General features: G+C 42.4%; 1 protein-coding gene and 2 long non-coding RNA genes across 12 annotated transcripts in view; 1 reads left to right on the top strand and 2 right to left on the bottom strand.

Annotated features, from left to right (window-relative positions):
• Positions 1–216: 216 nt before the first annotated feature.
• LOC124078188 (uncharacterized) lies at positions 217–1,908 on the bottom strand. Its single transcript, XR_006846832.2, has 2 exons — positions 1,598–1,908; positions 217–671 (listed from the first exon to the last, which is right to left on the bottom strand). It is a non-coding gene; the product is annotated as an uncharacterized LOC124078188 (long non-coding RNA).
• The window catches only part of Mecom (MDS1 and EVI1 complex locus), a 546,152-nt gene continuing 530,995 nt past the window's right edge, over positions 1,287–16,443 (top strand). For 3 of the 10 annotated variants that reach the window (XM_046422890.2, XM_046422893.2, XM_046422889.2), the window contains exon 1: positions 1,290–1,659. In XM_046422890.2, coding sequence (XP_046278846.1) covers positions 1,623–1,659 — 37 coding nt within the window. In that variant the 5' untranslated portion in view covers positions 1,290–1,622. Of the gene's footprint in view, positions 1,660–16,443 lie in introns of all 10 variants that reach the window. The other 7 variants (XM_046422902.2, XM_046422894.2, XM_046422891.2 and 4 more) reach the window with 4 other exon arrangements.
• Positions 3,811–7,298, bottom strand: LOC124078191 (uncharacterized). Its single transcript, XR_006846835.1, has 3 exons — positions 7,231–7,298; positions 4,944–5,190; positions 3,811–4,136 (listed from the first exon to the last, which is right to left on the bottom strand). It is a non-coding gene; the product is annotated as an uncharacterized LOC124078191 (long non-coding RNA).

Genomic DNA, 16,443 nt, shown 5'->3' with positions numbered 1-16,443 from the left:
TTGATTCTCTTGGACATTGAATCCCCTTGGAGTTGAACATAGCTATTTGTCTCTCACACCCTCAGTCCTAGTTTTGACAATAAATACCAACAGGTGCAACTGAGCATTCTCAACAATCCCACTTTTCTTCCTGTCTTTCCAGACCCATGCCTTAGGACCTGCTTTTCTTTTCCCTCTCCTTTAAGTTGAGCATCAAGGATGTATTGTTGCAGCACAGAGACTGAAAAGATTGTAATTTTCTTTTATTGTGTCTGGCAGGATTTGCAACAGATATTAATGGGGACATAAATAGCACATGGAAGGTATTGAACAAAACTGTTTAATGCAAGGAGGTTGTACCAAGAGAAAATCTATGGAGTTAGGATTGATTCATACCTTGAACATACCTAGCCCCTTTAGGAGTTCCCCATTTTTGCATGCCCACTTCAGTGGTAAATCCTATAATTAATGCGAATTTCAACAATGTATTTTTTAAGGAGTGTATGGAATTTCCCCTCTCTTCCTCCTTCTTGTGACCCCAGAGGTTGTAGGTTTGAGTGAGTGAGTGAAAATGGTAGGCAGGCTGAGCTGCAGAGGGAGGCGACGGGGGCAGCGAGGGGAGGCCGGAAGGTGACAGCCCACCTTAGGGAAGGCAGGAGGTCTTGGATGTCAAATGCCGCGCCAGCCTGGACCTGGGAATCAAGGATGATCATTATTACTTGATGGCAATAGACTACTGAAATCTTCGTAGGATAGCAGCAAGCATTAGAATTACACCTAAAATTGAAAAAGAAACAGTTATTTATTCTGCTTCCAACTCTGAAAGCGGAAGCCGCAATAGCTTCGGTAGCAGTAGCAGCCGCAGCAGATTTCTCAAGTTCAGGATGATTCTTACTTCCTCTTGGATCGTTCGCCGATGGTCCAGTCCTTCTTATAGTTCTTTAGTAGAGAAAATATTTATTTAGAAGTTTTTTTCCCCCTCTACTGCTTACTTTTTCCATGGACAGTATATAAAATTTTCTGCAACTTATTATGGGAAAAACAGTACTAATAGTTAACATAGGCTTTTTGGTGATTTCCAACACAGAATCAATCCCCTGCCCCCACGGAATCAGTCCTCGGTCCAAGCCTTTCAAGCCTTTTCATTCCTTTTTTTTTTTTTGGGCGAGGTGTCTGCTCCCCTCTAGCTCCCTGCGCTCGCTCCCCGCCCCCAGCCGCCCTCCCCGTGGCTCCTTTCTCCGCCTCCTCAGCGATTGCCATCTGACAAGATCTCCAAATCAAAGTGATAAATCGCTCCAAACTTTTTTTGGCGGCGCTGAGATGTTGGAGGGGCGTCTAGCGCGCATGTGCGAAGGTGCCCAAACTGACAATGCTAGAGAGATAGCGAGTGTGGATTGAGAGAAAGGGAGAGAGGGAGGGAGAGAGAGTGAAAGAGGGAAAGACAGAGTGAGTGTGTGGAAGTGTGTGTGTGAGTGTGTGTGTGTGTGTGTGTGAGAGAGAGAGAGAGAGAGAGAGAGAGAGAGAGAAGAGGAGAGGAGAGGAGAGGAGAGAGGGAGGGAGCGAGAGGGAGAGCAAAAGAAGGAAAAGATCCAAGAAAAAAAAAAACCCAACCACACACCAGCGGCTGCAGGACTGGGCACAGCATGAGATCCAAAGGCAGGGCAAGGAAACTGGCCACAAGTAGGTGCAATATCCCTTTTCTATTGGCTTTCCCCCCCTCCTCTGCCATCTTGCATATCTGTCTCCAGCACTCCGGGAGGGAGCGCGAGCTGCCTCTTGCGCCCGGGCCCCGGGTGGAGGGCAGGCGTAATGCAGCCCCAGCAACCTGCCGGTTCCAGTCTTCGCGCCCAGTAGCCCGCTCTCGCTCCCGGTTTGGGCGCCAGAGAAGCCCGGGCAGCCCTCAGCCCCGCACACCGACTAGCAGTGGCAACCCCGTGGTGGGGGTGGGGTGGGGGGTGGGGTGGGGGCAGCAAAAACGGGGGTAGGAGGGAGGAGAGAGCGCGAGAGCGAGCGCGAGGGGGGGGGAGGAACGGAGAGAAGAGAGTCTCCCCCTCCCCTCCCCTTCCCCCCCAGGCGGGGGAGAGTCGCCTCTGGCCAACCAGCTAGTCCCGGGTGTGGGAGGAGGGGGGAGCGGGGGATGGGGGAGGCGGGCATGGGAAGGGAGCATTTCGAGCCTCGGTTTGTTTCAGGGGCTTGGAATGGGTGGCAGGCTCGGAGGGAACCACAGTGGCGGCAGCGGCGGGCGGCAGTGGTGGAGTTGGGAAAAGTTGCGAGACGGCCGCCGAAGTTGCGCGGGCGGGCGGGCTGCGCCGAGCCGCGGCTGCGGTAGTGGGCGCTGTGCGCTTGGTCTTGCTCTCCGGCGTGTGCGGCGCGGCGGGAGGACTGGGGAGGGGAGTGGGGGAGACAAAGGGGGGTGCTGCAGTCTCTGAGTGGGGGGCAGTGGCAAAGCGGAGCTATCGGCTCCCGAGAGCCACAGGCAGGTGGGGAGAGAAAAAGCCCCGCGAGCGCGTGCAGAGCGGTGAATGGAGGGCGCGCAGCCAGCGGCAAGAGCCGCGGAGGATAAGGAGGCCGAGAGGGCGCGCTCCGACCCGCCAACCCAGGGCTGGCGGGGCGCCGAGTGACCCCCAGGGGGCGGGCTGCCTGAACGTTGGGCCGCGGAGAGGGCGCGGCTGAGCCTCCTGCTCTCTTTCTGGGAGCAGCCCGGGTCCCGGGTCAGTAATCCTCCCCGGCGCCCCCTGCCTGCCCGGTGTGGAGCAACCTGGTCACGCGGGACCAGGGCGATTGGGTTTGGGGCGGGGGCGGCGAGATCCGCATCCCCCACTCATTCTGCAAAGCTGTTGGGTGACTCGCCCGGCATTGCCTGCCGAACGGACACTGTCTGACACGACCCGAATCTCAGCCGGGACTGTATGCGACTGGGCTGTGTTGTTCAAAGGCTTCTACCCCGAGTCTAAGGGGACTCGGCGGCGCCGAGCCACGGAGCAGCCTCGAGCGTTTCTCCGCAGTGTAGGCACGCGGGGCTCGAGCTGCCTCGGGAGAGGACAGGCCGCCCTCGGTTCACTCGCATTTGGCACTTGCTGAAACAGAACTCTAATTATTTTGCTTGTAGGCCAGAGAAATGAGAGATGGGGGTGGGTGGAATGTTTTTCTTCAGTGAAGTCCCCAGTCTCCCGCTCCCGTCCATTCACATTAGAACCAAGTACGGTAGGTATTCCATGCCTTTCAGCCTGCCGCGTCCCTGCAGCACTGCGCGGAAGGCAGTGACACATAGGCGCTCAGTTTCGCCGGCGGTGGGAGTTCGGTGGGCGAGATGCTGTCATCCATCCCAGGCGCTTTTCCAGTGCTTCGTCCAGTCCTCACCCAAGCACTCTCACACTCCCTAATACATTTCTCTCCCCCCCCCCCCCGTTTTGGTCTCAGGGATCAACCTAAATGTAGAGCTCTTTGTGTCACCAGTTCATCTGTGTCTTCTTTAAATATTGTTCATTTCACTTAGCTTCGGTAGTGTCAAGGCGTGCCAATGGAATTGTTTTTCCTGTTTGCTTTTAACCGAGTCTGATGTCTTTATTCTCATCTGAGGGGGAATAAATGTACATATGCTTGGAGGCTCGAAGGCTTCAATTCTGACTAAAGGTTAGGAAGGAGTGTGTGTGTGTGTGTGTGTGTGTGTGTTCGCGCGCGCGCGCGCGCGCGTGTGGTTGTTGTTGTTGGGAGGGGGCGGGGAGCCTGCTTCAACCATGCCTAAGTTGTGAAATGAAAGCCTAAGGCTTTGCGCCGCGCCTCATTGCCAGGCATCCGCCGAAGTGAAAGCAGAACACAAAACACTTTGGATTTTCTTATACAACCTTTTCAACTGTTTTAATTGGTCAAGAAAGCTGTACACTGCTGTTTTAAAATATTCCCGCATGCACAGTCCACTCAACACCCCGAATCTGAGCTTCGTTTTTGATCGGATACTTGTCATTCAACCGGTGGGAGACACATTCATTTTGTGTCCAGTGTCGGTAATGATGCCGTTGCAGTTTTCAGACAGCTAGAACCGAACTCTTACAAACTTTTCCTGCTGAGCCTCAGGTTCCCACTTGCAGAGATCCAGCTGTTGCTGCCACAGATGCTTTCTTTAGAAGCCCTGCTTTGTGCAAATTTTCATTTACAATCTGAGTAATAAAGGAAATCATATTTAAACTACGGATTTTTGTATTTTAAAGCACTAGTTCCTTTTGACGAGTAGCGTGTGGCAGAGATAGTTGGTGACCTCTGCAGTGCAATCATCCAACGAAAATTTAGCTTCTCTGTCTGTACTGGTTTCTTTCTCTTTTTGGGTTAGGAAGAGGCAGTGTGACCAGCATATTTAAAAAAAAAAAAAACAAAACTACCTTTACCGTGGCAAAAGTAAACATTTCAGTGAAAACAGGTCGCGTAGAAATACTTGTTCTCTCGATTGATTGCTTGTTATTCTTTTTGTCTTTTGTAAATTTCTTTGGTGGTCTTAAGTTCTTGCTTGATCTTGGCCGTGGTACAGGAGGAGCCCATGGAGGTCGACCAGAGACCACATACCCTGAAAATAGCCCCTGAAGCTACACCAAGATTGAATACACAACCCAATTTGCAATTCCTGTGTCTTATTTTTTGCACAATAGTTGGAAGTTGATAAATTCGTTAAAAATCGTGAGAGAATTTAAATTTCAATTAAAAAATAAAGAATGGAAAAGCAAGAAGATTGCCGCCTGTACTGTCTAAAGCGCCTGACTTTTATTTCCATCTTTAAGAAAAGAAAATTAAAAGCCAAGTCAAGCCTGGCAGTCCTGGGAGACTTCCCAGCCGTTTTCATGGGCAGCTAGAATAGCACCTGGGCCATGCCAGAAACGCCAGTTGCAACTCTCCTGATGAATGGGAAGGAAGTGAATTTGGGTCTGCCCAGCATATCTAAGTCTGAAACACGAAGGAACCCCCACCCCACTTACCTGAAGTGACAGCGGGCAGGATTTCAATCACAGCAATGAGTTGCATACAGTAACCCCCTTAGCTACCAGCCCCCCAGAAGTCTCGTAAAGACGCAGAAGGCAGCGATGCGATTAGCAAGACGGTGTTGAGGAGGGCACTTGTTACTTCTACACTTGAATCTCTGTTTAAAAACAGATTCCGAAGTAGGAAAGGTAGATGCCGACTTTCCCTCCTGTCCTTAAACTCCTCACCGTAGCAGCCCAGGACCTAAGATAAAAAGGAAACAGGAGCCCACATTGAGGTATTCAGTCTGTGTGTGTGCACCTTACTTGGGCTTTCCTTCATCCTTAAGAAACCCAGATCAAAACAGAGCTTTATTATAAAATGCACGTTTATTTGTTTGTTTCAGACTGCTTTTGAGGAGAAGTGTTCTCTGGATGGAGGCTGAGGCCCCTTCTAGGAAAGCAGTTTATTTGCCATTACTTGACCATTACCCGGGCTTAGGGCTTCTTTACTACATTTGGCACTCTAAGCACCGTCTTCCTAGAGCTTTTAGACGGGTTTCGCACCCCTACTCCCTTACCCCCAAATCTGTGTTTAGGGGAAGGTTAATTACGCTTTTCATTCTCCCCACAGTCCCAACACTGTGGGAGGGGACGGTTCATTAGTTGCAGAACCAGGAAGACTGGGAAGCCAGGCGTCTTTCCCCAGGTTTTCATTCGTAGGAGCTGAGGAGTTTCAGGTCTTGGCTGTGATGCTGTGTTTGTGAGGTTTTTTTTTTTTTTTTTTCTTTTTTTTGCCTTGTAGCCTCATTCTCAGTTCTCAGGTTTTCTTCTCCGAAGCCTCTCCCTGCACCCCAGGGCCTGGTCTCCTCTGTGGATAGACATTCGACTTGTATAGATTACCAAATAGAAATTATCACATCATTCCTTGAAAATTTTGGTCTTTCTCTCTTTGTCTTTCTTTCATTCTAGTTGAAGGTAATGAGTTTCTCATTAAAGAGAAACTGTAAGCAGTTTCTCTTTAATCATCAGAGTGTTAGGGAGCGTATTTTATATTTGGAAGATGGGTCCAGGTTGTCAGAGCCTGCATTTGTGACCTGGAGTAGGAAGGCCACAGTTGGGGATGCCTAACTCTGTCCTTCCTGGGGGCAGGCAAGGAGGGCGAGAGGGCAGACTGGTTGCCTACCTCAGCCCTTCTCTTCTGGCATCTCCCTCCACTTTGCCTCCACTACAAGACGGCCAGGAGGTGGACAGGCTTGTGTTATGTTCCTGACTACCCTCTTCCAAAGATACCAAGTGCTTGGCAAAGCTCAATTCCCTAGAACTATCTACCATTCCCCACCTTATCTCACACCCTCCTGGTGCTGAGAAAGTGGCCCTCAGTGGGGCAAGGGATGGGGCTGGGGTGGTTCCAGTGATGCACTCAGGTCATACCTGCCCCCGCCCCCGGCTCCTCAGGCTTCTTAGTTTTGGCTTCAAGCTTTGGCTAGCACTCTTCTTCCCAATCCAACCTTATGGGTGCTGTGTGCTTGGGACAACTGCTTCCTCAGAGTCCAGTGTGCATTGACAGTATAAAACAGGCACACCATCACAAGCACACGCTCATACTTCCTGGGTTCAGGAAGAGTCTTGTGTAGAGGGTAGGCATTCACCACCTCTGGCAGAGCTGGCCTCTTTCCAGCCTCACTGGGTAGGGGAGACAGGGACTTCGGGGGAGGAGATGGGGCAGGAGGGGATAGCCATACTCTAAGGATGCCAGGCACATTTTTCTGGAGTGGTGTGGTTAACCCTTCCTCCGCTGGAAGCTGCTGGCTAGGCATTTTCTAAAATAGTCTGTGGGGTCTGCTTTCCTTTTCTCCTGGGCGGCCCAGTATGAATCATTAGTTCCCTCCCTACTTCCCCACTCCATTAGCCACGATCCTCCTTCTAAAATTAGATTTCCCCCTTTCCACTCTTCTGGCCTTCTGAGTTTACTAGGGAATTCTCAAGGAAATTGGCTGTGTATTGAGAACAAGTGTGAGGAAGAGGATAAAAAGGATACAAACACATCTAACAGAAGACAAGAAAGGGGGCCTAGAAGAGAGAAGCAGAGCCCTTCTCCTTCCAGATCTCTATTTTGCACAAGACTGGTATTTTCCTCTCTCCCTCCAGTAAATGAAAAAAAAAATCTTGTTAATTACCTTTTCTATGTGCTATACAAGAAACTTCAGAGATGTTTCTACACAGGGAAGAAACTGTTTACAAAATGCTTTCAAAAGTGTGACATATTGCTCTAGTTCAGCACTAAAAAGCTAAACACACTTACCCTCCTTTGAAGTGCCGGGGCTGGGGCAGCTTATTTGAGTGCAGTTCAGATATTGCTGTGGGTATAACTAATGGCTTCTACCTATTTAGCTCAAGTGGGAGGAGAGAAAGGCCTGAATTCCTTGTCCAGTGGGTCCCTCTGGAGACTAGGTTCTGGCTTCTGGCCAGTTCTGTACAATGTCAACATTGAATATTTGAATTCCCAGACTCTATTTAACAAGTTTCTAAATAAATAAACTCATTGTGTGTCTGTGTTTAAAATTATTTTACCTCTTTCATAAAAGCTTATTACATTGGTCTTGCAAGTTGATTTTTTAAAAAAATAAACAAACAAACAAAGTTTAAGGCCTTTTAATAGCCAGATCTTCGTAATATGTATTTATTGGGAAGCCATTGTCTCACTTGGAGGTGTGTAGGAGCTATTTAGAGGGATCTTAAACTATTCCGTGTGACTTGATAGTGAATTAAAAAAAAAAAAAGCTAAGTTCAGAAAGTCAGTGAAATATTAATCTCATCAAAAGGGGGTTTGACTATGTAACTTTAGTGCCTTTAAATATTTAGTAATTTGTCCTTCAGGAGACTTTGCTGATGTGTCTTAAATGGGTATGTGTATATGGAACCTCATTCTTTGTAGGTTCTGAAGGCAAGTCTAGAGCTCTTGTCATATGAGATTTTGTTTCTGGACATTTTTTTTCCTGTCTCTGTAAGTTGGAAGGAGTAGATACACAGATACTTTTTCTCATATTTCAGTTTGGTCAAAAGAACCACATGCATTCTCCCATTTTACTAATTTTTCAGCATTGAATGTCCATACAGTGTTTTTATGCAGATGGGAACATAGTTGTTCTAAGTACAAACTTAATTTTTTAAAAAGGCAAGTTCCAGACCTCTTGCAAGTGTGGACTCCATCTGGAGTTGTTAGGAAAGAAAGTGGAATTTACTCTAATTTATGTGTGTAAAGTACATTATTAAAAAGAATGGGATTTGAAAGGGCACATAGTAAAACCCATAACATTTAGCTGGTAACGTGGAGAGCTCAAAGCCAAGAAAAAAAAATACCACCAACCCATGCAAACCCTGAAATAGATTACAATGACCTCAGCCATTTTCATTTTCAAAAATAATAGCCATGATTAAAACAGGGAGTGTTTTACTTGGAACCATGTTCTTCTGCATTATTATAAAAGCTGTTTTGTGGTTAAAGAACTGTTTCATTACAGAAAAAGAAAGCAAGTGAATTTTTAATCAAATTCCTGACTCTTCAAAAGTACTCATTCTTGAATTACTTTTTATTTTGATTTTAGTTATTATTCTTATTCAATAGCAAACATGCTTTTGGCTTGTATATTTAGCCAAATTCTTGAATACTAATTTTCAAGGAGAAATTTGTTTAGAAAAGAGATTTTATTCTCTTAGTCAACACCTGCCTGGGAGTCAATAACTATATAACAGGAAGGACTAAAACTTCCTTAACCATGTTTAAGAACCTGCCTAAGGAGTAATTAATTTTGCATGTTAGGGTTGTTTACATGTTAAGATTGATGACATTTATGAAAGTTCTTGCAGGTAGCAGTTGGAGGGCTTTGGTGATGGGCAGTTTTACACAATAAATAACAATGAAGTTCTTCCTGTGTGCTAGGCTCTGAGCATGGCAAGCTTGGCAAGCATGGCAAGTTTCCAGCTCTCATGAACATTTCAAATGTGCACATCAGTATTTGGATCTGATGTGATCCCTAATCATCTTCAAATTATTGAATACTTCTTGTGAGGTGAGAATAATAATAATAATAATAATAATAATAATAATAATGCCCTCCTTGGTATCTTTACTTGTGACTTGGTATCTTTACATGGGGGTAATAATACCACCCTTCTTGGGCTGCTGTGAGAGTTAATAAGGATAATGTTTTCCATTATGTACCTAAGTCATATGCAATCACACATTAAATCTTAGTCACTTCACTTCTGATTTATCAGTTAAATTTTCTGAAGAGAAATACCTTTGGCCCCCCTCTTGTTCTATGTTTTTATCCAGTCTTATTTTTAGAAAGTATTTGTACATCTATGATAAACATTTTATATGACTTCTCAATAAATTATGCCCTTCATATAAATGTAAGTCATATCTAGAATTTGGATACATTTAAACTGCCTATACAATGCCAAACTTTGTGGTAAATTTATTTTGAAAACTTGAGAATAATTTTGCTTGTTCTTTTCTTATTTATGTTTTTGGTGGGAAACAATATAAAGTGATTGAGATTTTAATTTTTTGCCACAGATTTTGGCATGGCATAGCCACACGGCCTAAATTTAGTTGTGCATATTCTTCAGTTGTCATTAGGCTAGAATCCCTCCTGTATGAAAATTTAACTTTAATAAAAATTTCTTTTAATTGCTGATGGACCATTAATTTTTAATTTATTTATTTTTATGTGGTGCTGAGGATCGAACCCAATGCCTCACACATGCTAGGCCCGTGCTCTATCACTGAGCTACAACCCCAGCCCCAAATTTAACTTTTAATGGAAGAAGTTTATAAGTCAATTTACTCTCCTGGCTGAGTTGCTTCTCCCTAAATGATGGGGTTGGTCTAGAGCAGAGCTTATAAAGTCAAAGGGATGCGTTTGCAGCTACGATAAGTGAAGCAAGGTGGGTATAAGGCCATCTTCTCCACTGTTTTTAATTTTTGATGGCCAGTCTTCGTATTCTGGTACAAGAGGGAGTGGAGGAGGCTGTGGCAAGCTGGCAGGTTGAGCCTTTTCTAAAGGAGCATCCACTACCGAGTGCTAATTCACTGCTGCCATCTGGAAAAGGGACCTCCTTGCTGCTGAGTCTTCCAGTTTCTAAGAGACTTCAGTCTGTATTTTTATGTGGATCTTCCCTACTTTAAAATGCTGATTCAGTCTAAAAAAAAGCTCAACAAAACACCTCTATTGCAATATATAGTTCATGGACCTTGGGCTTGCAATATCTGGATTCGTTGTTTTCTAAGGGTCCTTCAAAATCCCAGCATTTTATAATATCCATAAGGGTTACTGAATACTACCTTGTGTTTTTAAGATCTGTATCTTCCTCTCTATCCCAAACTTTATGTGTGTGTGTGTGTGTGTGTGTTTTGATAGGTGGAAGTACTTATTACAGAATCTGATATCTGGCCATTTATCTGGAAAAATAGTCTTCCACAGCCATGTTGTGTCTTTCTTTCCTTCCATGCAGCTCATCATTAATTGACTTAAAAAAATAAACTTAAGCACCCCCTCCTCCTCTCGTAGCCACTGACCACTGTTCTTTCTTATTTCTCACTCAACCCAATTCTTTGATTTGTGGGCTGGGGAATGAGCAGTAGTAAATCATTAGGAGACAGTTGTCTGCAGTTTTCCACAGTGGGAGAAGAAGTCTGTTGGCTACTGTGGGTATTCAAAGGAAGACTGTGCCCCAGACCTCCTAGGAGGGTCCAGATGTCATGTCCTGAACATCTCTAACCAAACAGCCCCACTGATTTTGAAAGACCTAAACCTAAGATGGAGAACTGAGCTTTTAAGGAATGAATGTGTTATTTGACAAGAGTGGCTCTCCTTATAAAAAGGCCGTATATGTTCAGGGAATATTTGAAAATAAATACATTGCACTCTGTTTATTATTATGAGCTGTATTTCTAGTAGAGGTAGTAGATGAATACAGGTGAAATTAAGTCCTGAGGATTAAAAGGGTAAACCATGGTGATGGAATACTAATATAAAGGAGTCTCTCAATAAACGTTGGACTAAGCAACTTATCTGAACCAGTGCTGTCGTCAAGGGAGTTAATGAACACTTGTCACCATCAACTAACAGTGTTGGGAAAATTGTAAGATAATGCAGTGGTGGAGGGGAGGATTTGGGGTAGTGAGAAACCATGGTCACAGTCATTATCGATGGTTATCAGATACCTAGCTCCCAATTTTTAATCTGATACTGAGGCCTAAATACTTTAGCTTATCTGTTGAGGGTTTCTTACTCTTGAACCAGAAGAGTGTGAGGACTCTGAGCCCAGGTTCTGAGTTAGATTTGCCAATATTTGAATCCTGGCTCCACTTAATCTTCCTGTGCCTCAGTTCCTTTCTTATGGACTGGGGATACTTACCTCATGTGAGGATTTGACCAACCAATGCATTTAGAATAGGTGGAAGACCTCAATGTATGTTTATTATTGTTTTATTAACTTTTTAGGCTTCTTTGACTCCCCACCCAAGACAGGTCTATTTAGCTTAAGGTTCCCATTTGAGTCTATCCCTGTGTTTCTGTGTTCCCAAACTTTGCCTGTGATGTTATGCTCTGTAAATCTATCCATATTGTATATTGTCCATCAAAATCTAATGTCTTCTTTAAAATTTCATTTAAACCCTTGTTTTTTAAAAAATTTTTTTCCACATTTTTAATTTGTGCACTATAGTTTTAACATAATGATGGGATTTGTTGTTACATATTTGTACGTACACACAATATAACAGTAGAATTCATCCAATATCACTCCCCAGCACTTCCTCCCTCCCTCCCACTTTCTGGCTCTTTCCCTCTAACTGATCTCCCTTTGATTTTCATAGATCCTCTTCCCCCTTACCCCCTGCAACTACATTTCTTTTCTTTTCTTTCTTTTTTTTTTTTTTTTGGTACCTGGAATTGAACCCAGAGGCATTTAACCACTGAGCCACATCCCCAGCCTTTTTAATATAGTTTTTTATTTTGGGGCAAGGTCTTGTTAAGTTGCTTAAGGCCTTTCTAAGTTGCTGGCTTTGAACTCACAATCCTCCTGCCTCAGCCTCCTGAGCTGCTGGGATTGCAGGTGTGCATCAACATGCCCAGTCATAATTTATGTTATTTCATTCCAATAGTATGGAATTATCTTTACCTACCATCATTTTGGCATTTTACTATATATTGCTTGTCTTCATGGTATCCATCTTATTTTTATGGAGAAACCTTGCAGAGCCTATTTCTGTTTTGGGCCTAGTACAATGCTTTGCATATGGCAGTTAGCAATACAATTAGGTGACAGTGGTTAGCGATAGGCTTTGGTGGATTATGTGAACCCCTTCAACTTCTTTGCCTGCAAAACCTGCACAGTTAGGTAATGTCAGCACGAGAACTCTGGGATATCTGACACTTTAATTGCATACTAAATCCACAATTGGCCAGTTTTGACAGTGATAAACCACCTGGAAAGCACATTTGGAAAGTAGAGTATTATTCCTAATTTTCACCAATAATGTTTCTCATTTTGCCAGGGCAGGTATAACCCATGGCTCCGCACTTAAATCACAAATTGTTATTGATCTACATTTGATCTTAGACTCTTCACTGGATCTGATTCTGGAGAATGTCAATGGAGTCAAGGTGGAGATGGTGAAACAGTTTGTGGACTCACGTAATTCCTAGGGATTTGGGGCTATTCATTTTACTAAAGTCATCAGTAGCTAATTTTTTTCCCTAAATCCTTAGCCCAGTTTGGGCAGTTTTAATATAGAACATAGGACCAAGAATTTTTCTTGGTCCTTTAATGGCATACTTTAATGAACATTTATGATTAAAGATTCTTTTAGGCAATTGAAGGCTGAGAGATGACATTGTGTTGACTCTTATTTAACTCCACTCGCCCAACTATGTCCCCTTAATGGAGGTGCAAACATGACTTCTCTCCCTCTCCCCATTCTTTCACCTCCATGCCTTGTTTTCATAAATCTCTCATTTCCATGGAAAAAAGAGGACTGTTTGTACCTGGAAAACTGTCCTCAAGCCCTGAACAGTTACAGGGTTTTAGTGCCTGTTCTAAGTTTTTTTTACCAACACCAGCCAGATGTGATTTCTTGTTTTGTTATTAAGATTACTCTTTAGTCAAGGGAGCTCCTTTAAATGGGGTAGAGACTGAAAGTCACAGGTTTTATACTTGGTGCTGACTACGGACTTCAGCTTTGGTGAGAGCTATGAAATTAAGTAGTAATAATAAGTTTCAGTATAAAATTGTAAGTGAAATGAATGGAGGGATATAAGGGATACTTTGTTTTTTGCTGGGTCATGATTTTTGATCTTTTTTTTGGGGGTCCTAGATCCCTTCCTGTAAGAATCTGATGAAAGTCATGGAGGCTCTTTCCAGAAAGTTCCTGTATACCTAGAGATTTTCCATACAATTCAGAAGTCCATGGATTTGTAAATTCCAGTCATAGATAAGATGGGAGTTTAACCTCTGTGTTCAGACTTGATTCAGCTTACAGTCCAGGGTGAAGTTTTAAAACTTACTATAGAACTTCAGTCTACTATGTTTATTATGTAACATCTTAAAGCCCTTATCAGTCTTTTCCCATTATCTTAGGAATGTTATTTTTTTTTCTGATTACAAAATTTATACACATTACATAATTTAAAAACTGTATAAAAATATAGAAAACTAAAGTTTTTTTCATGTTTTCTTTTGTCATATAGTGCCTGAGATGACCACTGTACATCTTTTAATGTAAAATTTTGCACATTTTTTTCCTTATGCAAATATGGACACATACTTAGATATAGATTTACAGCTCTTTCCAGCAACTTGCTTTTTCATTTTAAAATTTACTATAGAACTCAGATATGTGTCAGTCTAACCCATTCTTTTTAAAGCAGCAGATCTTTCATTGTTTGGATGCAGTTTCCTTTATTGAACTAGACCTCTATGATGACTGACATATGTGTAGTTTTCCAGTTTTCAGAACAGAACAGACAGAGAAGTCTCCCAAACCAGACTCTAGGGAAAATGAAAGTGAAGACTACAATTAAAGGAAGCTTACAGTTCAGGGTGAAGTGTGCTGGCCTCTGCCACAGGAGCACAGTGGGGGTTTGGGAGGTCACTGAGGGTTGCTTCACCCTGTCAGGACAGATCAGATTTCCAAGCATCTTCACCGGCTGGAGGATCAAGGATCAAGGGTCTAAGTCCAGAGCTAAGGTACATCTTTGTAAGATCCTATGATATCTATCTATCTATCTATCTATCTATCTATCTATCTATCTATCTATCTATCTATCTAATTTTATGTCTATCTATCTATATTTTATATCTATCTATCTATCTATCAATCATCTATCTATCAATCATCTATCTATCTATCTATCTATATCTGTGATATTTCAGGCTCACTGAATTGTTCTGGACCTCATAGTTATGCCCCATTTTCATTTTCTCCTGCTGCTTAGAACAGGCTGTAGCTGAAATAAACACATATAGCCCAACTGGATAAGCAAATTGTTGAGGCTTCAAAGTTTTAATGTTTTTTTTGTGATTTCCTTGTTTGTGTGGTACATTATGATCATAATGCCTTATCCTGTGTATATACCATAAGCCAAATAATGCAACTAAATGAACGCAGAAGTCTATCTGAAGACAATCAAAACCCTTTTTGATATTCTTTTAAAAAATTGCCCGCAGTAATGTCTAGCCTATGAATTGGAAAGACCATTTTTTATAGAAAAATGTTTTTCCCTGGGTAACCAGACTATGGGAAAATTTTTATAATGGAAACTATCTCTTGCTTTTAACTATAGCATAAGAAATATGACAGGATAATGTTACACACTAAAGCCCATCAGATGTAAAATTCCAGTTTTTGATTATAAGTTATAAACCAGGATAGAGAGACTTCTGAAAAGTGGTTTTCTTTGGCAATGATGTTGTTGATTAAATATAAAAAATTCAGAAAAATTAGTTCAGCCCATGCCTTTACACAGATTACAAAAAGGAATAGCTGGGTTTTGGTTCTACTGGGAACTATATCCTTATTAAAGCTTATTGGATTATATTAGATTAAAAATATTAGATTGGACTTGAAAAGGTACCAAAGAATTACAATTTAGTGATATAAATCTTTTTAGGAATTAATTTACTTAGCAAATTTGATTCCTTAGAGTTAAGTATTTGTTCCAAATTCAAATACATACATATATTTTTGTGGATATAGAAAGGTTATTCCATGGGGAAATTACTCTAGTTAACAGTTTCAAAAAATATTTTAAATTAGATCAATCAAATTGAGTTGATAAATAGTTATTGAGCATCTGGTATATATAAAGCATGATGAACAAAATTCTAGAAACTTTCAGTTTTCTGAAAATGTTGAAAATCAACATTTGACAGACGTATATATATGCCCCTGTCAAAGGTTTATTAATAGACATAAAGGTGACCATGTACCTGTTGCTGGTTATCAGTGACTACAAAGTGGTTTCATGAGCTTGGAGAATTGGGTCCTATGCCTATCTTTCCTCCAAACATTTTATTCTCCAAATATCTTTGTTAATATTGTGAAGCCACCTGCCTGACAAGCTCCAGTGTCATTTCACATGTTTGGGGTCTTCCATCTGAGAATACTACCACACTTCATTTCTCTTAATACCTGTCAGGTGTGAAGTTTTTTTTTTTTCCCCCCTGCCTCGCTAAATTACTTGTATGGTAAATATGGATAAGATTTTCATTCAAGATACCTGAAAAAAGGAAAAAAAAAAAGCTGGGTGCTATTCATTCAACAGCTATTTGTGGTGAAGGGAGGGCAGCAGTTAAGCACCCAGACAAGGCCCCTGCCCACATGTAGCTCACATTCTGGAGGAGATAAACATGCAGAGTCATAGAGTTCCAGACATGGACTCGTATTATGAAGAAAGTAAATCAGGGTAACTAGCTAGACCTTATTTCAGAAAGATGATTGCAAAGACCTCTCTTAAGAGGTGACACTTGAGCAGAGCTAAATAAGGAGGATGTTTATTAAGCGTTTGGCTTATTGACATTTGGAGAAGGGCAGGCAATATCGTTCTGTCTCGTTCTCTATCCTAGTGCAGAAGCAGACAATGGGTAAAGGCCATAAATAAGATTTATTTCAGTTTTGTCAAGTGCATTTATAGACACCATGTATACATTTAGTTGACTTCACAGCCTAGGAGCCAGGACAAAGATGTTTGTTTACCTTCCTTTATAAATGGAAGGAGTGGGACTTTGGTGTTTGATCTGCAAACATTGGGCAAGAGGCAGCATCAGAAAAACATATTATATTTTTGGACCCATAATTCTGTACAGTTAAACAAATATTTATTGAACATACATTAAGAAGCTCAGGGCAAGCACTATGTTGGGTACTGAGTAGTCAAAGAGAAATAAAATAAAATAAAATAAAATAAATAATAATAATAAAATTATTATTAATAATAATAATTAA

Source organism: Marmota monax, unplaced genomic scaffold (genome assembly GCF_021218885.2).
Source record: "Marmota monax isolate L192 unplaced genomic scaffold, Marmota_monax_Labrador192_F-V1.1 WCK01_AAM20220418_F8-fsc00110, whole genome shotgun sequence".
Taxonomy (NCBI): domain Eukaryota; kingdom Metazoa; phylum Chordata; class Mammalia; order Rodentia; family Sciuridae; genus Marmota; species Marmota monax.
This window is presented reverse-complemented; position numbering and strand designations above follow the sequence as displayed.